Source organism: Sporobolomyces koalae, assembly GCF_050403365.1.
Source record: "Sporobolomyces koalae JCM15063 DNA, S_koalae_JCM15063T_v1_ctg20, whole genome shotgun sequence".
NCBI lineage: Eukaryota > Fungi > Basidiomycota > Microbotryomycetes > Sporidiobolales > Sporidiobolaceae > Sporobolomyces > Sporobolomyces koalae.
Window position 1 is genome coordinate 139,706 of NW_027481751.1, and position 24,415 is coordinate 164,120.

Here is a 24,415-nt window from a genome sequence, read left to right on the forward strand (position 1 = left end):
TCTCGCTCCCCCTCGCTCTTGCCCTCTTGACCCCATCTCCCTCGCATCCGACGCAGCTCATTCGCGCCTCGCAGAACACCGCTTACTCCGGTATTCAACGTCCGTCGCAACATCGATCTCGACACCGCCTCGTCCAACGCAAAAACCCTCGTTCTTCGGTCGCTCAATTCGCGCCCTGATCTTTTGACAATGGTGTCGCTCCTACCCGCCCGTACCGGCTCGCTCAAACGTCCGGGACCGCCCTCTCGGATCCAATCGACCCGCGCGCAAAACATTTCCTTGTCAGACGAGATCCCTACTGAAGCGTCCGAAGATTGGGAACCCCGCTCGGACGAACCTGAACTCGATCTCGATCAGATCAAGGAGAGTATCGGCAAGTGGGAAGACGAACTCAAATCCAAGGGGAAAGAGGTCAGCGGTCGCACCATGTACGTCCTCTCGTTTCTCGCCTCTCTCTCTGCTCTCTTGAACTCTTCTCGGGCTCGCGCAAACGAGCATGATCGACTATGAGCCTCGCGATACCATATCAGCGGGAAAGGGTGCCGAGACGGGAGCGAGCGGGTCCAAGGAATCAGAGGCTCTTGGCTGCGCGCGCGCCCGCAGATATGATGATGCTGATCTCAATTCCGGTCCCACTCTTTCCGCAGCGTCGTGGTGCATTCGTTGCCCTGTACGTCACCTGCTACATCACGAACCTCCTATTCATCGTATACTGACTCTTCCTGCCCGTCGCCGCAGATGTCTGTCGCCTGTACCCGACGACCAAGTCTCACTCGGTTGCGCTCGACAACCACGTTCTGCCTGATCTCAACGGATCTGAATCGGTTCTGCCTTCCGGCGCCAACACACCTCTCGAAGGACCTGGCGGCAACACCTCGGTCCGCCCGTCGACGCCTGCCAACGCTCCGGGCCATCTCAGCTGGAAACATGCCATGCCCCCAGCTTCGTTCCCAAACCCTGCCAGTTCTCTCCGCCCCTCGTTTCACCCGGCCTTGCCGCCATCGCGCGCACCGTCTCCCGATGTCAACGGAGGCAGTGCGGCCGCATCCGGTCACGTCACTCCGAAAGACCGCTGGGTGTTGTACCCTCGTCGTGGACACGCTGCTCTCAACTCGGGCATCAAGAGTCTCGCGAGTCGACCTCTCCTCGTCGTCGGTCGTCCGGATGATCTCTTGCAAGACCCGGGAGTTCCCCTCACGTCGAACCAACTCGGTCCCGAAGAGAAGAAGGACCTCGAACGCGGGTTGAGCCAGATGGGCGCTCACGGTCGAGACGGAGTTACCTGTGCTCCCGTATGGGTTGAAGACAGCCTGCACCAGAGTATGTCTGCGCCGGAAATTCCCTCTTCTCTGCTTTCCTACGTCGTACGAGACTGACGTGACTTTTCAGGCTTCTACGAGGGGATGTGCAAAACGTACCTCTGGCCCATCTTTCACTACTTGTCGCTGCCCGACAACATCAGCAAGAAGGCAGAAGAGAATGCGTGGAACGCTTATTACGAAACCAACATGGTCTATGCGAAAAAGGTCGCTGCCGTCTACAAGCCTGGAGACCTGGTAAACACCCTTTGTATGGGTCACCTCTCGTGATTCTGAGCTAATCTACTGTCTGTTCTTGTAGATCTGGATTCACGACTACCACCTCCTGCTCGTGCCTCGCATGCTCCGAGAACTTTTGCCGAACGAGAAGCCCAACATTTCGCTCTTCCTGCACTGCCCCTTCCCGTCGAGCGAATTCTTCCGCTGCTTGCCTCGTGAGTGGATCCTGATCTGCCTATCTTGCTAAAGCTCTCATCGCTGAATCTCCTTTGCCGCATACGTATCAGGCCGCGAAGCGATCCTCGATGGCATGCTTGGATGCAACCTCGTGTGCTTCCAAACGCACTCGTACGCACGTCACTTCTTGTCGTCATGCGTACGAGTCATGGGATACGAGGCTCGTCTCGGTGGAGTCGACGCTCATGGCAACATCACTCGCATCGCGCATTGCCCGATCGGCATTGACGTCGACAAGGTTGAACGGGATCGCAAGAACCCTGGAGTCGAAGTCAAAATCGCCGCGTTACGAAGGTTGTATGCTGGCAAGAAGATCATTGTTGGACGAGACAAGCTCGACCCTACCAAGGGAGTTCTTCCCAAGGTCAGTTTCCCGATTCCTCCCTCCTACCACACAGCCTCGATTGTGATCTTGACGTTGTACGGCCTTTTGAAAGCTTCGCGCGTACGAGCGATTCCTGCACGACTACCCTGAATGGGCCCACAAAGTTGTCCTCATGCAGGTGACTTCGCCTTCTCCCGGCGATTCACCTGCGCTCGCGACCAAAGTTTCGGAACTCGTCGATCAAATCAACGGTACCTACGGCACGATCGAGCACCAACCCGTGCACCACTTCCACCAGACCGTGGACCGAGATGTAAGTCTCGCCGCCTCACTCGGTTCTACCCTCGGGAAAAAATAAGACGTGGGCTCATCCTGACGTTTGGTACAGGAATACTTCGCGCTCCTGACCATTGCCGATATCGCTCTTGTTGCCTCTCGACGAGACGGCATGAACACGACAAGGTGAGTTCTATTGTACGATGCTGTCGTGATCTCACTTGCTTATGCCGGGTCGATTTGCAGCATGGAGTACATCATCTGTCAAGCAGAGGCCAAGGGTTCCCTCCTCGTTTCCGAATTCACTGGAGTCACCTCTCTGCTCAACGAGGCGATCAAGGTCAACCCTTGGGACCTCGGAGGCGTTGCGAAAACGATCAACGATTGCCTCACAGCGTCCTTTGATGATCGAGCTGAGCGACATGCGGTATGGCGACGATCGTCTGACACATCGAGCGACACTCTTGTGCTAACGAAACCCCTCTTTCGTCAGCTTCTCCACAGTGCAGTCATGACCCAAACCGCTGCAGTGTGGGCTCACACCAACATTCTCAAATTGCTCGAATCTCTTCAAGGCGAACAGGCTACCCAGAACACTCCTCCTCTCGACGAGAACGCCGTGGTCGAAAAGTACAAGGCGGCATCGAAACGCCTCCTGTTGTTCGATTACGACGGTACGCTCACTCCGATCGTCAAGGACCCTTCGGCAGCAGTTCCGTCCAAGGCATTGCTGGAACATCTCCAAACCCTCTGTTCGGACCCTCACAACGTCGTGTACATCATCTCGGGTCGAGATGGAGAATTCTTGGAATCGCAGCTCGGACACATCAAGAACCTCGGCATGAGTGCCGAACATGGTTGTTTCTTGCGAGCGCCAGGAGCCAAGGAGTGGATGAGCTTGACCGATGATCTCAACATGGATTGGAAGAAGGATGTGCTCAAGATTTTCCGATGTAAGGAATTTCACCATCTCTGTCTCGATTCTTCAGTCACTCATCTCACAAGATGCATGCTTTTCGCCAAACACAGACTACGAGGCTCGTACTCAAGGAGCGTTTGTCGAGAAGAAGGTCTCGAGTGTTACGTTCCACTATCGCAACGCCGATCCCGTCTTTGGTGTCTTCCAAGGCGAGTTTTCTTATTTCGCTTACACGTCTTTCTTCCGAATCCTCTTTTGTATCGGGAGTTGGCTCACGTCCAGATTGTTTCGTCAACAGCCAAGGAATGTCAGGCAATGCTCGAAAGCATGCAAGAGAGTTTGCCGATCGACGTGCTCGTTGTAAGTACCTCTCCGAATTTCGTCTTGCAGCTTTCCGTTGTTGACGCGAATTTGATGGCGGTAAACAGGGCAAGAAGAACGTTGAAGTACGACCGGCACACACGAACAAGGGCGAGATTGTCAAGCGACTCTTGTTCCAACACCCCGAGGCAGAGTTTTGCATGTGCGCAGGTGATGACAAGACGGACGAAGACATGGTGCGTTTTTTTCTCTTTGATGTTGATCTCCTCTCCTGGCTGCATTCTCACTCAAAACCTCACTGTTCGATTTCCCAGTTCCACTCGATGGCGCGTGTCTTCAGCAACTACACTCCGGGAGGTCCTCGTATGATGATCAGCCCTCCCGAATCGTTCGCCATGTTCCCTTCCCTCGCACGTTCAGTCATTAGCGAGAACACCAACGGCGGTGGCGAAGAAGAACAATCGAACGTCAACTTTGATGAACCCGTGGAAAGCAAACTCGATCCGAGTTCATGTTTCATGATCGCGATTGAAGCGAAAGAAACTCAGGGTGCGAAAATGACCATGGCCAACGCTGTCCTCGAAAGGTAAGCTTTCTGTCCTTGTTTTCGGGGTCGTTCTGATTGAATCGTATACCAAAAAAAAAAACTGACTTGTGTCGCCGTTCGCCTGTTGTAGCCCTGCTGCCATGATCTCGGTATTGGGCCAACTCGCTCAAATTTCCAAGGCTTGATATCTCTATACCTCCCTCTCTCTCTTTTCCATAAATTTAGACGAATCGGGTTCTCAATTTTCCTTTGGTTTTTTTCTTATTCGCATATGTCTAAAGCGATTTGCAGTAACAAAATTTGTTCGAACCACTCTGCTTCCGTAATAGTTGCACGTTGAGGCAGCGAGCCGATAGCTTTGCAGTGTATGAAAGACAGAAAAAGTACAGCAAACAAACAATAACCCGATGAGATTTTAGAGGAAAGGAGCCGCGGGGTCGTTGGGAGGGAAACGCAAACAAAAGGGCAAAGGGCGAGAAGAGCCAGCAGAGTATTGTAGAAACGTGAACGAAAAGGTGTGTGATAGAATCACACTGGAGCGAGATTCAGAGATCGATTTCCAAGCTGAAATCGTTCTCAACCGCGATGCGAAGGGTATTGATCGGAAGGGTAACCGCGAGGGTATTGTTGAGGTTGCTGAGAATGAGAGGGACCGTGATGAGACGACTGCCCATGCGAGTTGCCCTGAGAGTACGAGTAGGAAGGCGCGGGAGGGTAGTAGGGAGAAGCAGAGGATCCATTGTGATTCGGGTGAGGAGATTGCGAGTTTGATGGCAGACGCGAGAACGATGGCAAGCCGTCCCCAGAACGAGCTTTCTTTGCTGGTGGTGGCGCGTCTGCATCGGATCGGCGGGATGTTGGCTTTGGAGGGAGGACTGGAGAGATGGCGGGAGAATCGGCTTTGACACCGTTCAAGGCGGGAGAATCGAGTTTAGGCGTAGCACTATAGGCGGTCGTATCGGTCTTGACAGTGGCCGTGACGAGACGATCGTACCTGGAAATATACGATTGGAAGGGTTAGACGCCGAGAGCGAGATAGGTAGTATCGTCAGAAAAGCCTCACATGGCTCGAAGCTGGCCCGAGGTGACCTTGGACGCCCAGAAGTAGCTCGCCCATTTCCCTACGATCAGCAGCAGCGGCTTGGTCAGTACAGTGGAACGGATCGAGTCGGGGTTTTTGTCAACTTACAGAGATGCTTGCGTTTCTTCTCCCTCGCAGCAGCTGATTGCTCGAAACCAGCAACGACCTCGATCCTAGATCCGATCGAAGAAAGCGTATCTTTCAAGTGTGCAAGCTTCTCTTCGCGGGTCAAGGTCGAAGTGTCCATCTTGAGCTTCTTGAGATCGTTCTTGACCGGTCGCAGAGACTCTTTGCAATTGGCCTCGTCCATACTCTCATATTCGGAATCGGACGCTTCCGAGCTCGAGTATTCAGGCGTCGCTTTCCGTTTGGTCGGTTTCTGTGCGGGTTTCGCGGATGACTTGACGTTGGACTTTGACGACGCAGGCTTGGAAGCTTTCGGTGCCGAAGATCCCTCGCGTTCACCGGCGTTCTTCACTCGAGGTACGGGTCGATGTTGTTTGGAGACAGCGGGTTGGTCGGGATGGGTCTTCTCGTAGTATTCGCGCAGGAGGCCCGTAAGGTAATCGGCACGTCGGACGAGATGAATCGAGTTCGGGATGCGACGTTTGACCGAGTCGGACTGCTTGATCTTGGCATCCTCGAGGAAGAATTTGTCTTTGAATCCGAGAGATGGATCGTCTCGCATTGCCTCCCAACCTCCGTGTCCGTATTTCCACACTCCAACCATCAAATGCGCGTCGTCTTCAGGGTTCCATTCGCAGTTCCAAGCATGCGGGTTCTTGACGCTGTCGACAGGGAAGACCCACTTGTACATATTGGGCGCACGATGAAGATCTGGAGCCGGGCGAAAGATGACTCCGTCTTAGTTTCGGTTCTCCAAGGAAGCGTCAGAATGCAAGAATGAACGGCTCACAACTGTGGAGGATCTTGAGTTCCTCGTATCGCTGCACGAGCGTTTCTGCGTTGATCTTGTCAACTCCGCGGAACGTCACCAGAACGGCGTGATTCCTGACTTTGATCGAGATCTCCTCGCCAGCTTGTTGCCGACGGTCGAGGTCATCTTCTTTAGCCTGGATCGCTTCTCGGCAGATCTTGAGCAGGTCGTCGACAGTCTGCGTGACGACCGTTCGATTCTTGTTCTCGAGGCGAGCCTCTTTGATGATCGGGTCGTATCGATGGCGGATATCGCCGAAACAGTTGAGACCGCGGACGAGGGTACGAATGTTGCGATCGTTCAATGCCATCGCACGCTGATCTGCCGATTTGCGCGGGGCGGCCGCTTTCGAAGCCGCCTGAGGCGATGAATCGCGAGATCGCGGCGCCATGTCGCCACCTTTGTACGTGCCGGGAGCGATCTGAGCCGCCGCACGTCTAGTGCTTTGTTCTTTCGCTTCCTGTTCAGCAAGTTGTGCCGTGACTCGGGCACGATCTTCCGCGGGAATGATGTCGTCCCAATCAGTCATGTCGGCTTTGACGTCTTGAACCGCGAATTGATTCAGGAAATCCTCTCCTCCGAGTGAAGTGCCGGTAGGAGCGGTGGCAGTGTCGTACGCTTCGGCTTTGTTGATGACATCGTCGAGATCGAGCTCTTCAAGTTTCGCCTGTGCACCATCCGATTTGAAGATGTTGGCAGCACCGAATTTGAGAATCGACGAGAGTTCCTCCTTCGTGTAGTTCTCTGGCCTTGTCGGTGCGACTTGTCCCAAGTTCTTTCCGGACGTGTCCATCTGGTTGACAACTGTGAAGGAGCGCTCGAATTAGGCATGGAATCAAGAAGGAGAAGCGAGGTAAGTCAACGCACTGGCATATTCGAGCACCATCTTTTTGCGTGCACGCTCGAGCACATCCTCTTCGACCGTATCCTTAGTGACAAAGCGATACACGTTGACGTGCGACTTTTGACCGATACGATGAGCACGAGCCATGGCTTGGAGATCGTTTTGAGGGTTCCTAAAGCGAAACAACGTCACTTGCGCCGTTCCAAGGGAATGCTAAGGAGCAGTGTATTCTGGCTTACCAATCACTGTCAAAGATGACGACGGTGTCGGCAGTCTCGAGGTTGATACCGAGACCGCCGGCACGAGTTGATAGCAAGAAGACAAAATCGGGCGAGCCTGGTGCATTGAAGTGTTCGATCGCCTTGCGACGAGTTTCCGAGGGCACCGTTCCATCGAGACGCTGGTAGAGGTAGTTGCGCATCGCGCAGAAGTCGGACAGAATATCACTGGTCGATGACGAGCAGCGATAAGCATTTCGGCGCCGAGATAGGGATACGGTCTCTAGCTCACAGCATTCGGACCATCTGCGAAAAGACGAGGACTCGGTGTCCATCTTGTCGAAGTCTTGACAGGAGTTTGTCCAAAAGCACCATTTTTCCAGAATTCATGACGATTCCGCGAAGAGTCTCGTCCCTGGTTTCGGATTTTTGCTCGGCACCCTCAAAGAGGTACGGGTGGTTCGAAGCTTTCTTCAACTCCATCGCGATATTGAGCAGTGAAACGTTCGTATCGGCGCCAGACAAGGCAGCATAATTCTGTTCCCAGCCACCATGAGCATGATCGCCGGCAACGAAACCGATTTGAGACAGTGTGCAGAAGCAAGACATACCCTCGTCAGGATGTTCTTGTACCACCACGTTTGCATGTTTGACATCTCGACTCGCAGGATCCGTTCACTCTTGGTGGGAAGCTCCTTGATCACGTCCTTCTTGAGTCGACGCAGCATGATCGACTCCAGCTTGCCGTGAAGGTCTCGAATCTTTGCCTCGTTCTCAGCGTCTGTCAATGCATAAGTGTCGTGAGCTCGAAGCGCTTCAAGGTCAATTCACATGGCTTCGTTTGCGTACCGTTCAAGTCGAATTCTCCAGCAAGCTCGAACCGCTCGGGATGGAGGAAGTGCATCAAGGCAAGAAGCTCTGCAGCCGACTCGAATCCATCAGCCACATTTCGCACTCAAAATTGGAGAATCGCCCGACCTTTGACGTTGTTCTGCAGAGGTGTACCCGTAATGAGCAGTTTGGCTGCGGCGGAAAAGCCAGCCAGTGCTTCATAGAGAGCTGCCTCGTTGTTCTTGAGACGGTGAGCCTGCCAGGAATAGAAAAAACCCGATGAGCCTCAACCCCTAGAGAAGTTTGCGTGGCGAGACGCACCTCGTCAACCATGAGATATTGCCACTTGATCGTTCCGAGGTCGAGCTTGTCTTTGAGGGCGTATTCGTAGGTCGTCAAGAGCACATTGAACTTGATCTTCTTGGCGTGGCCGAATTCGTGTTCGCGGATCATCTCTCGACTAGGTCCGTTACCGATGTATGCGATCGTGTTGAGGTCCGGGGCCCAGGTCTGGAGTTGAGCTTGCCACGCAGGCAAAGTCGACAGGGGTACAACGACGAGGAATGGTCCATATTGCTGCTGTTCGTGGAACAGGTACGACAGGAACGAACAAGACTGAACCGTCTTGCCGAGTCCCATCTCGTCTGCCAAGATACCGTTGTCGCCTCGTGACCACAAGTAGGCCAACCAATTGAGTCCCGTCATCTGGAAATCCTTGAGGGTGCCATGCGGTTTGATGTATTCGGGCTCGGCGGTCAGTTTCCGGAACTCAGGTCGACCTTTGTTGTAGTTGGCACTCTTCCACGAGAGGTATGGAGAGGTGGTTCGGTCAAGGTACGACTGGATCGCGTCCCCTGCAATCGCCTGAACCGTGTCGAGATCTTCCCAAGTCGAGTCGGCGTACTCGAGTCCTTTCCACTTGCATAAGTACTCGACTGAGTTATGCGGTCAGTCATTCGTCAGTTCTGTCAAGTCATGCTCGGAGCTATTACGCAGCATCGCGTACCATGCTCATGATCAATGTCCTTGTTCGCCGGTGCTTGCCGTTCCGAGATGACTCGCTCGACCTGCTTGTACGCCTCGAGCTCATCGGCTTTGCGTTCCCGTTCGAGGTGAATCGCTTCGAGATCTTCGCGACTGAGGGAAGTGTCGGACAGCGCGAGTTGCTGTGGCCAGAAGACCTTTTTGATGTAGTTCTCGACTCGTTTGAATCCTTTGAACCGTTTCAGGTACTCGTACGTCTCCCACGTATCGTGAATGTGACTGTAACTCTGCCATTTGATCAGGAACTCGAGGTTGCGTTGAGGCTCGTCCTTTTCGTCAGAAGCTGTTTCACGCCATCCACAAACCGTCAGCAAGGCATACGAAGTGTCAAGGCAGCTGGGAGTTGAGGCATTACCGTGATTCTCGTCTCTCCGATGGCCAAAGATTCCATCGATCGCATCCTCATTGCTCTCGACAGCGGCTTTTTACAGACGAATTCGAAAGTCAGTTTCAGATCGACTGTAGTGCTCGTGCAAGACTCCAAAGAACAGCGAGACTAACCTGGATCTTCCCACGACCCTTCTTGTTCGAAATCTTCGTCTTCCTCGCTCAATTCGGAAAACATGGCACTCTCGTTGTAATTCGGCAGGGCCTTGCCGTTGCGTGACGAGAACCGGGGCATTTCGAAATCGCGTACGGTGCGAGCGGGTTTGCGCTTCTTCGCTTTGTACTTTTTGTTCGTGTAATCCTCGTCTTCGTCGGAGGATCCTTCGGCCGACGAATAACTTTCAAACTTGTTCGAGGCCGCAGCTGTTACGGGATTGTACTATGGTCAGGTAACCGAGCTCGTTAAGCAAGAGCGGCACAAACTCACGAGCGCGTCCTTTCCCTTTCTTGGTCTTGCGGGGACGACCTGACGATGCGTCAGAGTCGTCATCGTCGTCCCCATTGTCCATGCCATCGTACCCCGACTGATTAGAATAAACAAGATACGGTCAGGGGTCTGCTCGAAGTCAAGGACCAAAGCGAAACTTGCCTGAGTTCGCGCGGTCGAAGCGCGACCCTGTTCGAAAACCCAAAACGCGTCTCAACCTCAAGACTAGATCGCCTCCAACGAGTAACGAACAGACTCACAGATCTCCTGAGTCCATACAGGTCGGCATCAAAGTGCAATGGCAGTTCTAGCTTCTTGCTCTTTTTCGTCTTGTTCCCATTGCTCTTCTGCTTCTTCTTCCTACTCGCGTAACCTGGAGCGACGACATCATCGTCATCGTCATCGTCTACGCCGTGATCTTCGTCTTCATCGTCGTCGTCGTCGTCATCGTCGTCCGCTTTGAACTCGGCATCGTCGTCTCCCGACGCGTCGGGTTCGGCACCTTCTTCCGGTTCAGATTCCGACATGGGAGTATCGTCTTGCGGAACCGGTTCGGTCGTGGATAGTGGTCGCGCAGGAGGGTTCACGAGCGAAGAAGCAGCAGAAGTCGAGTCGTATGCCGAGTAGGGAACGGTCGAAGTTGAAGGGATTCCCGCTGCGAGAGGTTGAGAGACCGACGATGCGACTACGGGGTTTGCCGAAGCGAGGAACGAAGGATCCATCGTTGAACCGAGCCCTGCATTGCAAAAGTTCTTGAATCAGCGAAAGACCGGAGAAAGAGACAGGGGCAGTTGGAGAGAAACGGCGAAGACAGACCTCGAGATCAAGTTCGAACGACTCGATCACCCGTTGAGGACGTGTGAGAGGGTGCTGACGAGGTTCTCCTAGTCTTGTAGACTTTCTTGACCTGTGCTAGAGCGGTTCAAGTGGCGTGACGGTCGAGAACTGAGCGCGAGGTCGTCGTCGCTGTGGAATGGGGGAGAGAACAGCGATGAGAGCGCGGGTCTCAGTTCTTTCGCGGGTTTTTGCAAATCTGGGCGAGACTCTGATCGTTCCGACGGTCTTTCCCGAGCGACGGGCCAGAAACGAGTACACGCAACGGAAAGCACGGCTTGTTACAACGCGAGAAGTCCAGGTTACGAGAGCTATCAACGAAGACAGAGGGGCACAAACACAGAGAGATAGACTGAAAGAGGATGACGACGGGGGAACGGGGATCTGCAGCGACCAAGGTACGACATGGACGGCACGAACGAGCGCTCAACATAGCACGAGTGCGTAATCAGTCGACAGGCGATCCGCTGACGCAGTAGATGAGAGGCAGAGGCGAATGTGCAGAGGTACCGGCAGGATTGTCGCAGGCCGCGAGCCTTGGAGAGTCGACAGTCGTGCTGGCAACACGTCACACGCGCTTCGTGCGTTCCCGAGAATTGCAGCGGGTGACCGGGGCGAAGAGGCGGAGATAAAAAGGCGCCGAAGTTGGGGTACGAGATCGATCTTTTGGGGAGGACAATATACAACGTTTGGGAGCAGGCGACCAGATTTCGACCTTGAGGAAAGAAGAGATTGAAAGGGGGGAGGTTTGGGAGGGGATGGAAAACACGGGTGGGCGGGATGAGCGTAGGGGTTTCCGAGCTTATGCCTCGTCTTTCTTGGCCTCGTCTCCAGCCTTGGTCTCGTCGGCCTTGGCCTCACCGTTCGTGTCGACGTCCATCGGTGCGGCTTCCTCCTTCTCCTCTGCTGCCGGAGCTTCGGCGGCAGGAGCAGCCTCAGGTTCTTGAGCAGTCTCCTCCTTGTCAGCTTCCGGTGCAGCCTCGTTCGACTCTTTGTTGGTTTCGGCGTTGTCAGCAGCAGGAGTCGCTTCGGGTTGGGGCGAACCCGCAGCGTTGCCGCCGTCGAGGATCGCAGCCCACTTGCCGGCGAGGTCAGCCGAGCGCTTGCGGAAGTTGTACTTGTCGTCATCGGGAATGACGTCCTCCTTGAGGATAGCGACACGCTTGAGGACCTTGGCAAGTTTCGATTCCTGCAAGGTACACTCATCCGGGATCAGATCGCGCTCACTTCGCTCGGGGACACGAATGGCAATAGACTGACGACGAGCCACTCCTTCTTCATCTCGAACTTCTCCATCGCGTCGAAGATCTCGGCGCACTTGGACATTTCCTGCAGCAGGTAGACCGGTCAGAATCGTCGACCGGCGCAGATGATTTTCAATTTGTACTCACCTCTGCCGGCGGGTTGGTCTTGCCGAGGAAGACCTGTGGACAAGGAAGGCAGTGTCAGTACAAGTGCCGGAGCAACTGACAAAAATGGGTTCACTTTTTGCAGTTTGTGTCGCCATCCCTTGACAGTTTCGGCATCGGAATCAGCTGTAACGGGCGCAATTACGCATCAGTCTCCCTGTTGACACGAGGGGCATCGAGGAAGCTGTGTACCAGCTTTGGACTTCTTCGAGGCAGGCTCGGCCTCGTCATCGGTGTAGTCCTTTTTGACTCCGGCCTGATAAATGTTCGGATCAGCGGTTTCACCTTGACTTTTGCGAACTTTCCACTCACCTTGGTCTTGGTCGTGTCCTTCTTGGGCTTCTTCTTGTCATCCTTCTTTCCGTTCGCAGCAGTCTCCCGCTTTCGCTTCTTGGTCGCGTCCTTCTTGCCCTTGCCGTTCTTGGTGGCACCTTCCGTGTCACTCGCGAGTTGGTCGTCCTCGGCATCCTGTTCCGCCTGTTCGAGTGCCGAAGCTTCGCTCTCCTTGGTCGAGATCCATTCCGAAGGGTCCTGGGCGATCTTGTACCCTTGGAGCAAATCGCCCTTCTTCTTGCCTCCACCACTCACGTACGCGTCAATCTCTTTCGAAGAGAGAGTAGACAGGTCCCGAGGTTGGAGCCAAGCACTGGTTGTGAGAGGCAACAGTCGGTTTCAGCAAATTTTCGATTTCCCGAACACGAATGCCGCAAAGGCGTGGAGGTTTTGACGCACAAGTCACCGGTAGGGAAGAATTGAACGAGGTAGACGTTCTTCGCTTTGAGGGGTTTCTCCTTGGCGACTTTTTTGCTCGCGGAAGCAGAGTCGACAACCTGAAAGCGAATAAATCGACGATGTGATCAGTTTCGAGACGCGTTTTCATTTTCCGAGCGAAACTCGAACATCGGGCGCAAAGATAGGCGGTCGGAGAACTTGGGAAGGGCGCGTCGATTGCAGTCGAGGATGAGACGGTGGCCGATTGTAGGCGACTCGTGCGAGACGGACGCGAAGCGAGCATGCGGTGGACACAATTGGATTCGGCGAAATGTAAACTCACTCGTGCCGGCCACGCGGGGAAGCCCTTCACTTTGGCGAGGACCTAACGTCGAGCGATGGGATCAGCCTTGAGTTCAGTCTTGTACGCGAGTCGAGCGAGAGCCGTCCCGGACGCCGAACAGGGTGGGAGCAGGCCCTCGAAAACAAAAGCGGGGGGAACGACGACGTTGCGGCCGTGGCGACGACGGCGTTCAGGAGTAGAGAGACTAACGATGTCGGATTCCTTGTACGACTGAGGAGCATCGGTCGAGGCCGAGGCTTTGGCGGCTTTGGGAGGCATGACTGCATGCACACACAAGGGCGAGCAAAACACGGCAAAACCATGAGCGTGACGGGACACCTGCGCGACGCGAGTCTGAAGGGGAAGGGCGTACCGAGTTACTGGTGAACGTGCAGGCGAGACAGAGGACGCGACTTGGCAGGTCAGCAGCGCGAGATCCGAAGCAGCGAATGATGTGGGATCGAGGGGCGGGAAACTCGCACGGCACCCAAATCGACGCCCACGGAACAATAACTGCCCTCGAAAGAACTCCTCTCTCTCTCTCGACACGACGAAGGCGACCGTGATCAGACAAAAACTCCTGCTCTTGCTTTTTGGGGGGGGGATTCACAGACACAAATCACACAGGAAAATAGTTTTCTCTAAACACTTCCCTCGCGCGCGCCCCTCCTCGGCGCGCTCTCGACGACCCGGCGTCTACCGCTTAGGCCTTGAGGGCGGTTTGGAGAGCCTCGTAGACCTGGACCTCGATCGCAGCTTCGGCCTTCTCCTCCTCGGTGCCGGATCCACTCGCGACGCGTTGAGCCTCGGCGAGACCAGATCGGATGGCCTAGACGACGTGGGCAAGCGCGGGGTCAGTTCATGTCGTAAATTCAAGCGAGCGACGAGGGGCAACTGACCTCGGGCGAGAAAGCATCGAGAGGGTCTAGCATCAATGAAATAGACGACCGATCAGTCTAACAGCAACAAATGCCATGAAAACGGGGACACTCACAGGCCTCGACGGCGTTAACGGTCAAAGTGTTGTTGGGGTGGATGTTGGCGAATCCTCCCGAGACTGCAGGCACACGTCTAGTATCAGCATCTCGTCAGGTAACAAATAGCGCTCCGTCTGGTACGCACCGAACCACTTCTTGGACTCGTTCGAGTTGCCCTCGATCACCTCGAGGATTCCGGGCTTGAGCGACTCGATCGACGGGACGTGGTTCGCGAGACTGCGGGCGGTCGAGAGTGCGCGAGTCAGCGAGGAGCGAGAGCGAAATGGGGAGCGAGTTGGTCCCTCCAACATGCTGCAATCCTGAGCTACGCCGAGCATATACAAGCGCCAATTGCCCCCATACGGCCTGGGCGCAATGCCCGGTATGCGCGCTACCGCGAATACGGGTCGGTTGAGAAGCGCAGAGATGCCGACTTACACACCGAGGTCTCCAGACTCAGCAGCAAGGTTGACCTGGACGACATCCTGCGACTTGAAGATGGCCTGTGGAGGATCCGACGAGACGCTCGAGTCAGTTGCACGGTCATTGAGAGATCTGGCGATTTGGACGTTTGGATGCCGTCTCGCCGCGTCCAGCTCTCGCGCCTTGAGACAGCCGATAGCTACCTGACGGCATTTGAACCTGCCAACTGTGACCGAATGACGGAACTGCCCGCGAGCTTACCTCGTGAGGGAGGACGAGGGAGAGGCGGAGCTTGTCGGACGAAGAAGCGACTTCGGCGTAGCCACGCGCGAGGCGGCGGGGAGCTTGAGCGGCGGCGCGACGGAGAGCGAACATGACTGCGAGGTTCGTGACGGGGGAAGCTGGGCTAGTGGGCAGGGCGAGGAGGCGAGCGAGAGCGTCTGACCGCGATCTCGTCTTGAAACGTGAACCCTGAACGGCATCCTCGGCGCTCCCCCTCCCCAAACGTCCAAGTCCTCCGCCTGCTCACTCGGCCTTGGTCTGCGCACTCGAGTCGTCCTCGAGCCGGTTCACCCTGGGCATTGCCATGAGCAACAAATCTGTCGTACGCTGCTCCTCTTGCTGCCCCTCCACCCCATCCCGACCCGCCTGTCCTTCATCCTGTACGACCCTAGTTCCGTCCACATGTTGCTGACCTGCTTGACCTTGCAATGCAAACCATCCCTCGTGTCCCGTACGCCGTCTACTGCGCTCTCTCTCTCTCTTCGCGCTCGTTTCGCTCCGTTTCGGGTCTCCCTCTCCCGGCTGTCTCGGCATCTGTGGCTCACATAGCCTGCCGTGTACCGCACAATCATCGATGACGTCGTGCATCACGTCCGACCCGAGTTTGAACAGATCGGCGTCGAGGAAGCCGTCCTGCAAGAGCTCTTGCGGTTGTGGGAACTCAAACTCGCGCAATCGCGAGTCGCCGATTTCTCGACCGACGAACGCATGGGTCCTGTCGCGAAACAGTTCCCACCTTTGACTCCGGAACAAGTCGCGTTGCACCAGCAACTCTTGCAACAGCAACAACAGGTGGCGAGTTCGAAACCTGTCAGTAATATTGCTTTTCCCCGACTTTTGGTGCACGAACTGTGTCTCTCCTGAACATGGTCCTGACGCGGGTGGCTCTCGAAACCAGCAGGGTAATGTCAAGAAGGAGAATGGTGACGACAAGGCAGGCGCGAAAGGAGACGATGAAGACGCGATCAACTCGGACCTCGATTCGTCCGAGGACGAGCTTGACGAGGATGCAGAGGCAGCAGCGGGAGGAGACGACCAGGGTGGAGACATTGTCATTGCGCTGTATGAAAAGGTTGGTCTTTCACCCCTCAGGAAGGCTTGGCAAGCTCCGTTCCGACGAGCTGATCCCGAGTTGCTGTGCAGGTACAACGCGTCAAGAACAAGTGGAAGGTGACGCTCAAGGATGGCTTGATCTCTGTTAACGGCAAGGAGTACGTCTTCAGCAAATGTAACGGGTCCGTACTCTTCTCCCCGCTTGTTCACTCCGTGTCGACGCGCTCTCGGCTCAAATTGGGTACTCATGCGCAGCGAGTTCGAGTGGTAACGTATCTCTCGACCTTCCCATGAATGCCAATCTTGAAGCCTACCGGACTCCGAATTATTGCCTCGTTCTCTTCGTCTCTTCGCGCGCTGTAGCCCCCTCTGTTCTTTCGCTGTTCGTTTGTTTTCCCCGATACCCTCACCCCAACGAAAATCTTTGCAAAGCATTCTTTCCCTCTCTCGCATTCCGAGAAGAGTTTGAAGAGACGAATCTCTCGGGTCTCGCGCGCTTGCGGCGGCCGGCTGCGATCCCGATTCAATCTTTCTCCTCGCCTCGACCGTCTCTTGTCCGCCTCTCTGCCAGCCTCAGTACGACTACTTGGGAGGACCAGGACTCTTGTAGCTCGCTGTGTCTGCTGCCCCGTGGTGCTCGACCTGGGACGATGGCTTCGAGCGATTCGGTTCGACCTTCCGCGGCCGTCGAGGACGAAGAGGAGGGAGAGATCGTCGAGACTCCCGTCGTGCCCGAACCTAAAGCTCGACAGCCGCTCAAGATCACGATCAACAGCACCTCGAAGTCCAAGTCAGTCGACGCGAAATCGAACGCGAGTGGGTCAACATCGACCGAACCGGCACCGAGTACGACCGGACGGAAAGGCGGGTTGGCGGTCAGAGAGTTGTCAAGAGCGAACATGCTCCTCAATGGCCCTCCCAAGACGTTTGCAGCGAACAAGAAGAACCCGCTCGTTGCGTCCGCCCCTTCTCATCCCGAACCCAGGCCTTCGTTGGAAATCCGTGGACAGGCCAAAAGAGCCACAAGCGATTCAGATCGTGCACGCGACCCCGTCGAAGAAGCAGCAGATGCAGCACCGGTCATCGACGAACCCGCCAAGACGGAGAAGCAAGACTCGCTTCCTACCGAGACCATTGCCCCAGCATCTCTCGAACGTTCAGTCGAAGCTGAACTTGTGTCGTCAGAGCCCGCGTCGGCCCCTGTCCCTGCAACCGAGGACGAGAAACCGAGGTTCCGGAAACGCACCAAAGCCCAACCTCGAGCCAGTGTGGCCGATACAACCACTGTCCCAGCAGCAGCAGCAGAAGATCTTGAAGCTCTCGAACAGATGAAGGTTGATTCGACTCCGAAATCTCTTCAGGCGAAACCGCTCTACCATTCGCCTCCGAAAAACTCGAACGAAAAACCGAGACCAGCTCCAGCAGAGCGCGCAAATTATCCCCAGCATGGATCCAGACAAGATTACGACAGACAAGACTACTCGAACGGCACGCGGGACGAACCGCGGCGGGCTCCTCCAAAGAGGGAGGAAGAGCAAAGGCGATCGAGGCAGGACGATCGAGGCTGGTGGGACGAGCGAGACGATCGCGGGCCCCGGCGCGACGATCGAGATAACCGTCATTATGATAGGAGATCCGACCGAAGTCACGGCCCACGGTACTCGAACCAGGATCGCGATGCACGTTACCCCGACGACCATCGCCGGCCGGCATATCAAGACGATTCTCGATTCACTTCGAGTCGCAACGATCCATATAACCATACCAACTATTCTCATCACCAGCCGGACCACCAGTTGCACCGCTCTTCTTACGCTCAGGATCGATCACCTGCGTCGCACCGACGTCGCTCCCGTTCTCGCAGTCGTTCTCGTTCTCCTCGGAATCCCCGTCGCCGTCGCTCGTCGCACGAGTATCACCGGGACCCTGATGATGCACTTCCTTACCGGGTCGAAGTCGAAGCGCCCATCCCGTCGAAACGTCGACGTAGGTCTGACTCGGGACAACCACGCAGAGCGCCTTCGAGGACCCCTCCGAGCGACATTGAAGGCAGTGGTCGGTCCCTATCGCCGCCTCCGCCACAAAAGTCACTCATGTCTCCCAGAACGAAGAAGCGGTCAGAGCAAGCGATTGCCGAGGGGAGAGGCTATCGGGAAGATCGACCGCGAGACGAAGACGCGGACTCTTCTCGGCGTGCAGAGCCGCTTCGAGCGTCGGTAACCGGGGGTTCGAAAGCGGCGCCATTGCCTCCGAGATCGACTCTTGCGCTTCCTCATAAGCCTACCGCCCCTCAAGGCATCCACTCAATAGCTCATCCTTCGGACCAGACCAGGAGGACGCAAGATGCACCACAATATTCAGGCAGCGAACAGCGACACAACCCTCTCAACGGGGACGCGCAACAGGAACGCCAATACGACGCGGGAACGCCTCCTTTACAGAACCGTCATGTTCAGCGACCCGCGCACGAGTCGGGACCGCCACGACCAGCATATGGATCGGCCGCTCGACTAGACCCTGGCTTGGACTCGAACGGGCAGTCTCATGCTTCTCGACCACGAGGTCTCCAGAACGGAGATGCGAGGTATCCTGCTCCACCTCCAGCACCTTTTCATAAAGAGGCTGCACCTACCGATCCCCCTGTTGGCTCCGAGCCTGTATCGGGCGCAGGAGGTCGCCTCACACCGATCCAAGTTGCCCGCTCGACTCGAAACGAATCTTATGCAGGCGTACGCACCGAATCTGGATTGAACGAGTTGTGGTTGGGCGTACAACCCAGAGGGCCAGTCGCCGAAACTTCCGATGCTGATCCATCTGCGCAAGTCGATCTCGACGAGACACATTCGTTTTTCGGAGCATCTCACATCGACGAGTACACGCTGCAACAGAAACTTGGCGAAGGCACGTTCGGAGTCGTGTACAAAGGGATCAGGGGCAAAGAGAACGAGGTGGTCTCTGCCGAGGAACGAGAGGTCGAGAAACAGAATTGGCACCGGGGTTTGCGCGTCAAAAAGGGAGACGTCGTTGCGCTCAAACAGATCATCTTTCACAACGAGGGCGACGGTGTACGGTTTCTTCCTTTTTCTCGACGCCTAGCTCCGATCTGATCCTCAGATCTCTCCTGCAGTTGCCGATTACGTCTGTTCGAGAAATTCGTATCCTCAAGCAGCTCGACCATCCAAATGTCGTTCCCGTCGTTGATATGGCTCTCGATCCAGGTCAGTGAAAACAATCCAACCCGATGTTTTCGCTCGCTGATCCGTATCTTCGCCGGCGTTGACAGGCGATTCGAGCAAGTTTCAAGTCGGTCGAACATTCATGGTTTTCCCCTACATGGACCACGACCTCGCGGGTCTCCTCGAAAACCCGCAAGTGAAGCTCGATATCGGAGAGATCAAACAGTACAGCAAACAGCTGCTCGAAGGCACTGCCTACCTCCATCGCGTGAGGTTCCCTCTCAATGGCTCCTGCGTCTCGACCTCGGGACTGATTTTGTCATTGATGTGATTCACTCAGAACGGGATCCTTCATCGGGATATGAAAGCGGCAAACTTGCTCATCAACAATCAGGGGACTCTCATGATTGCCGATTTTGGTCTCGCGCGCAGTATGGAGCCTGTAGAGGCTGGGAGGGTGAGTGTCGAGCCTTCTGAGCGGGGTCCGAAAGTGAACTCACCTCCTTCGCATCCCTTGTAGGACTACACGAGCTGCGTCGTGACTCGCTGGTATCGCCCGCCCGAGCTTCTCCTCGGCGAGAGGAAATACCACTATCCGGTCGACATGTGGGGAGTTGGGTGAGCGAAATTTCCTTGTCTCGTTGCGTTCTCCGAGTACCGAGCTCATATAAATATACATGCTCCTTGCCGATCCAGGTGCATCCTTCTCGAAATGTTTGAACGGCGTCCAGTCTTCCCCGGCAATTCCGATCTTCATCAAGCTCAACTGATCTTCCGGTGAGCTTGACCTGTCTCGCTTCTAACGCCAACACGAACACTTGTTTACATGCGTCAAATCGCGACAGTGCTTGCGGAGGTCCTACGGACGAGTCGATGCCTGGCTGGCGATCACTTCCTGGAGTCGAAGGAATCGACAAAGCGCAACAGCAATGGGAGCAAGGGCCCCGTAGAATCCGCGCCGATGCGTCTCGGTGAGTGCGGTGACCTCCGCGTGAGCGAGAGCCACCTGAACTGACCTCTGATTGCCAATTGTAAGGTACGACACGGCAGAATTCGCAGACCTTATCGATCGGATCCTCACCCTGGATCCCAAACGACGACTAACTGCGTCCAAAGCCCTCGACCACGATTGGTTCTGGTCCGAACCGTTCCCAACAGAACCCTCTCGGTGAGTGACCAAGCGTTAGGATGTCTCAGTAGTTGACCTCGAGGCTGATCTGCTTGGCCTGGTTTTTTTCTGATAGCATGCGCGAGTTCATGTCGTCCCACGAGTACGACCGTCGCAAGATCAAAGAGGCTCAGCATGCCGCGTTCGGTCAAGTCTTGCCCCCAGCTCCAATGGTTCAACACGTACCACAGCCTATGCCTCCCATGGGCTACAACGGAAACATGCCGCCAGGACCCCCGCACGGGATGCAGTACCCTCCCATCGGCCCTTACAACGCGCCACCTCCTGCACCGCCGATGCAGTACAACCACTCAAACGGTGGTTACCCGAACGGTCATGGCGGCCCTCGCAATATGCGACCACCGCATGGACACATGCCACCGCAGCAAAACGGATACTACGGTCAACCGCCTCCGATGAACCAGCATCAACCGTATTACCCACAACCACCTCCGCAGATGCCACCGCAGTATGCCGACCTCGATTACGGTCGTGACCCTCGACAGAACAGCGGTCCGAGCGGGCCCTCGTGGGCTGAAAAGAACTCGATTAACTCGGCAGGGGGCGAACCACCCAAAGCCAAGGTCAATCTCAAAGCCAGGCTTGCGGCGATGAAGAAATGATGCGCCAATTGGTTGTGGGATCGTTCTTCCTTTCTTTTTTGCAATCTTTTTTCTTCGTACTCCTAGATGCAAACTACCGCATGTTGTTTCTATACCTTTTCAGACCGTTTTGTCACTTGCAGAGGTGCGACGGAGCTGCTCTTGCTTGACTTTCGCCGGGCCATCCAAGCTTGGGCGGGATAACTCAATTCTGTTCGAGGACTGCCACTAGAGTCTCGCTGACCAGATTCTAGTTGAATCGCGGCTTAGCATAATCGTTTCTCCGTTTTGAAGCAGACATCTTTGACACCTACAAGTCGCCGTGTTGACCCACCTCTGACGATGCCAACGAAACACTTCTGCCTCTCAGAAGTACCGGTCAATTGCATCCGCTGGCAAGGGGAACCTCGACCGCCTGTCTCATTCCCTCGAGTGTCCTGTTGTTGGGTTCGAGTACACCTGTGCCGTGAAAACGGCGACGCAAGACGGATGTTCCGATAGGGTCGGGATTTGCATCGAGCTTAGTGGCAAATCAGCGTCTTTGCCGTATCTGTATAACAGGAGTCTCCGTATCCTATCTGTATAAGCCGATCGCTGGCTTCCCACGCAGACCTCGATCGAGGTCTATATGGTCCTAAGGGGATGTTTCCAGCAGTCCTGCATGTCAAAAATTCTGACCGCAAGAATTCGCCGGACTCAAACCCATCGCTCCTGCTATTTCGTTCCGCTGAACAAGGTCACAGATGGCCACAACCCCTGAGCTCGGGACATGGGAAGAGAAAGGGGTCACGCATTCGGGGTGTGCTTGAACCGCGCATAGAGAAAGTGAGTCAAGCTCGAGCAATGCGAACCGAGTACGTATCTTTTACGTTCGGGAAGGGCTCCGACCTTGTGCAAATATAGAGCGGGAAAATGGACCGCCAACGAAGCCTGAAAGATTCCGATAGTGCGGACCTCAAGATTGTAGTTAATTATACTTGTAATAGGTGGAGCTTTGTACATGAGCAACTGGCCGCGTGGCCCAATGGCAAGGCGTCTGACTACGACTTGTTCTTCGGAACAGTGTCTATCAGGAGATCGTGGGTTCGAGCCCCATCGTGGTCAATATCTTTTGCCAACCGAGCAAGCTTTTTGTTTTTCGCTTGGTCAAAACTCGTTCACATGAGGTCCTTCGACATTCTTTCGTGGACCGACCGACGACTTGATAGGCTACTCTGATACGTATTGTACATATATAGTTTTACATGTCCGATCAACCTCTGAGTGGATCGTGTTTTGAATGTATACTCGTACAAGAAAACCCCTTTCGCCTCCTGTCAAGCAGGCTTTATCTCCAGGGTTTCTCCTTCGTCGAACGCCACCAGGGCAGATCGATATGAAAACCTCGAGCCCAACTCCAGCAGACGACACTTTCTGGTGCGCGCCACTCCGGGAGAGACCAATCGATGGTCGGGGATAGATGCGAAGGTAGTGTTGGCAACTTTGCTTCTGCCTGAAGGAAGTTGCGCAGGCGAGTCGCTATACCGATCAAGTGCGGATGAGAGTAGACGGATTCCGAGTAAGTGACCCGGACAGTCGGGACGATCTGGTGGCATCGTTGACTATGCGTGAGTACGAAAGAAATTTGAAATCAGGTTTCCGATTCGTGACGATACTTACAATCCAGCGATTGTACCCTCGAGCCCAGAAATCTCTTGCGATCGTTTTGCATTCAGATGCAGCTGTTTTTTGCGTGCAGGATTCGCACCAAGTCAGTCGAGGTGTAACTGGCTTCCGAGAATGTCCGAAAAGCAACTCGCCGCATTCTCCTGGCACGTTGAGAGCAGTCCTGAACATTGTCGGCTCGTGCGAGCTGCGGAGTTCAGCGGCGCTCGAGCTCGAAACTGGTCCGATGCGCTCGCGTGCCTGCGGGTTGACCCTGGTCGACGTGAACGGCTCGGCGTCGAGGGCCAGCATACCATTCCAGCACGAATCTGTAGAGATCATCGGGATCAGTCCTGTTCTTCTCGTTGCGAAATGTGGAAAAGGACGCACAGACCGGGACCGGCAACCCTCGTCGGAGTCGGTCTCGACTGGGCGCGTCTATCCCAGGATCGTACAGCTCTTCGATCCCGTGGCGAGCCTGGTTCCAGATGTCGACCCGATTGCGAAGCATGTTGCCTGTGATAGAGCGAGTAACCTGACGTTTCCCCAAAGTGTACAGGTGAGCCTCAAGGGTCTCGGTCTCGAGTGTAGGAGGGAGACGGACTCACCCAGTTGTCATACATTTTGACGCTCTGTGCTCCCCACCTCGACAAAAACCCAGAAGTTTCTTTCCAATCGATTGCACAAGCTGCATCCGCATGTTGCTCGCGCCGTTGCAACAACAGTTCGAGCACGTCGATCGGTCCCGCAAACACGTCGTTGATAAATACGACATCTCGAAACGGTCTGTCATCCAATCCGGCTACGACGGGGGACAGAGCGACGTTTCGGTAAATCGCGAGCTGGTCGATTCGGTCGACCCGTTTCCAATCTGTCACACGCGTGTCACTCTTAATCGTGTGTTCGACTCGAACGGCAGTGAGTGCGGCAGCAACATGAGCTAGAGCGAGCGTCGTGTTGTCGGTCGAGCCATTCTCAAAGATCGATACGTGCACGTTTCTTGGACCGAGGAATTCGGCAACTTCGAGGAGGGTTCTGGCGAGAGTCGGAATCACGTGTTGCGAATTGTACAGGTTGATTGCGACCAAGTAGGGACCAGAAGTGGTCAAAGGCGTGTAGCGGCGGGTTGCGAAGGTCGAGTTTGACAGCGATTCGTCGCAGGGGAGAGTCGAGGGTGGGAGATTCAGTGTCTGCAATCGCACGTCGAGGTCTGCTTGAGCTTGCACAAAAGAGAAATTCGAGTCGGGAACAAAGGCTGGAACGAGCGGTTCGACGAAACGAGGCACGGGTACGAGCGCGGGCGCAAACACCGACTGCGCGTACGCGTTGTGTCGTGCATACATGAGCCATCCCACCCAGCCACAAGTCCCGGTAACACCGAGGAGGACGACTGCAAACACAAACAGAGTTGCGAGATGGCACGTTGAGTGAACGAGGCGGTGCTGGACCTCTGAATGTCGCGTTCGCTGGCAACTGTCACATCCTTTCGTGTTCCGGCCGCGTGACGTAGTCTTGCTGGTACTTGATGGTAATGCTAGGGTCGACAGCGGCAGCAGAGGACGCATTTGGTGGCACTGGTCCCCACTCGGGTCTCTGGACGGTCCCTCTTCAAAGTCTTCGCTCCATTCGTCACTGGCGCGCGGCGCGCTGACCAGAAGCCGATATGACATGCACTGAACCGACGTGTAGCGACAATGTGTATCGTTGGCGAGGCGAGTGGGTGGGAACAATTGAGGACGAACCGCGCATTCATCCATTTTTCGAACCCACTATCTGCAGATCTGCAATTAGTGCCCGACGCGCCGCAGTCGCTCGCAGCCAACGGTCCCGGCAGGCAGAACCGAGAGCAACTCTCGCAACG

At 55.2% G+C, this 24,415-nt stretch overlaps 6 protein-coding genes across 6 annotated transcripts; 2 read left to right on the forward strand and 4 right to left on the reverse strand.

The window, feature by feature from the left end:
* Positions 1–189: 189 nt before the first annotated feature.
* JCM15063_001920 (uncharacterized protein) lies at positions 190–4,348 on the forward strand (the record flags this gene model as incomplete). The annotated part of the gene is made up of 15 exons (XM_076679172.1): positions 190–428; positions 648–670; positions 739–1,320; positions 1,390–1,556; positions 1,621–1,753; positions 1,826–2,139; positions 2,213–2,413; positions 2,489–2,562; positions 2,623–2,803; positions 2,870–3,329; positions 3,406–3,504; positions 3,594–3,655; positions 3,724–3,852; positions 3,931–4,202; positions 4,294–4,348. The coding sequence occupies 15 exons, from the start codon at positions 190–192 to the stop codon at positions 4,346–4,348; spliced, it is 2,991 nt and encodes a 996-aa protein (XP_076533696.1).
* A 391-nt stretch (positions 4,349–4,739) lies between these two features.
* On the reverse strand, positions 4,740–10,654 carry JCM15063_001921 (uncharacterized protein; the record flags this gene model as incomplete). Its single annotated transcript, XM_076679173.1, has 17 exons — positions 4,740–5,157; positions 5,227–5,284; positions 5,353–6,081; positions 6,161–6,985; positions 7,049–7,197; positions 7,265–7,471; positions 7,536–7,780; positions 7,855–8,024; positions 8,093–8,161; positions 8,222–8,330; positions 8,396–9,009; positions 9,081–9,401; positions 9,474–9,539; positions 9,620–9,868; positions 9,933–10,029; positions 10,080–10,121; positions 10,193–10,654. The coding sequence occupies 17 exons, from the start codon at positions 10,652–10,654 to the stop codon at positions 4,740–4,742; spliced, it is 4,830 nt and encodes a 1,609-aa protein (XP_076533697.1).
* A 914-nt stretch (positions 10,655–11,568) lies between these two features.
* On the reverse strand, positions 11,569–13,508 carry JCM15063_001922 (uncharacterized protein; the record flags this gene model as incomplete). The annotated part of the gene is made up of 9 exons (XM_076679174.1): positions 11,569–11,955; positions 12,027–12,095; positions 12,158–12,190; positions 12,252–12,301; positions 12,368–12,431; positions 12,488–12,821; positions 12,908–13,005; positions 13,230–13,271; positions 13,440–13,508. The coding sequence occupies 9 exons, from the start codon at positions 13,506–13,508 to the stop codon at positions 11,569–11,571; spliced, it is 1,146 nt and encodes a 381-aa protein (XP_076533698.1).
* A 424-nt stretch (positions 13,509–13,932) lies between these two features.
* On the reverse strand, positions 13,933–15,004 carry ATP16 (F1F0 ATP synthase subunit delta; the record flags this gene model as incomplete). The annotated part of the gene is made up of 6 exons (XM_076679175.1): positions 13,933–14,058; positions 14,129–14,154; positions 14,224–14,286; positions 14,352–14,443; positions 14,645–14,709; positions 14,891–15,004. 6 exons carry the CDS (start codon positions 15,002–15,004, stop codon positions 13,933–13,935), a joined length of 486 nt encoding a protein of 161 aa, XP_076533699.1.
* A 211-nt stretch (positions 15,005–15,215) lies between these two features.
* Positions 15,216–20,931, forward strand: JCM15063_001924 (uncharacterized protein; the record flags this gene model as incomplete). The annotated part of the gene is made up of 13 exons (XM_076679176.1): positions 15,216–15,233; positions 15,461–15,721; positions 15,810–15,983; positions 16,055–16,146; positions 16,536–19,029; positions 19,092–19,182; positions 19,248–19,408; positions 19,481–19,597; positions 19,661–19,758; positions 19,837–19,917; positions 19,986–20,111; positions 20,177–20,308; positions 20,385–20,931. The coding sequence occupies 13 exons, from the start codon at positions 15,216–15,218 to the stop codon at positions 20,929–20,931; spliced, it is 4,392 nt and encodes a 1,463-aa protein (XP_076533700.1).
* Positions 20,932–22,237: 1,306 nt separating this feature from the next.
* Positions 22,238–24,119, reverse strand: JCM15063_001925 (glycosyltransferase family 69 protein; the record flags this gene model as incomplete). The annotated part of the gene is made up of 5 exons (XM_076679177.1): positions 22,238–22,495; positions 22,570–22,631; positions 22,710–22,883; positions 22,945–23,089; positions 23,163–24,119. 5 exons carry the CDS (start codon positions 24,117–24,119, stop codon positions 22,238–22,240), a joined length of 1,596 nt encoding a protein of 531 aa, XP_076533701.1.
* Between the last annotated feature and the right edge of the window lie 296 nt (positions 24,120–24,415).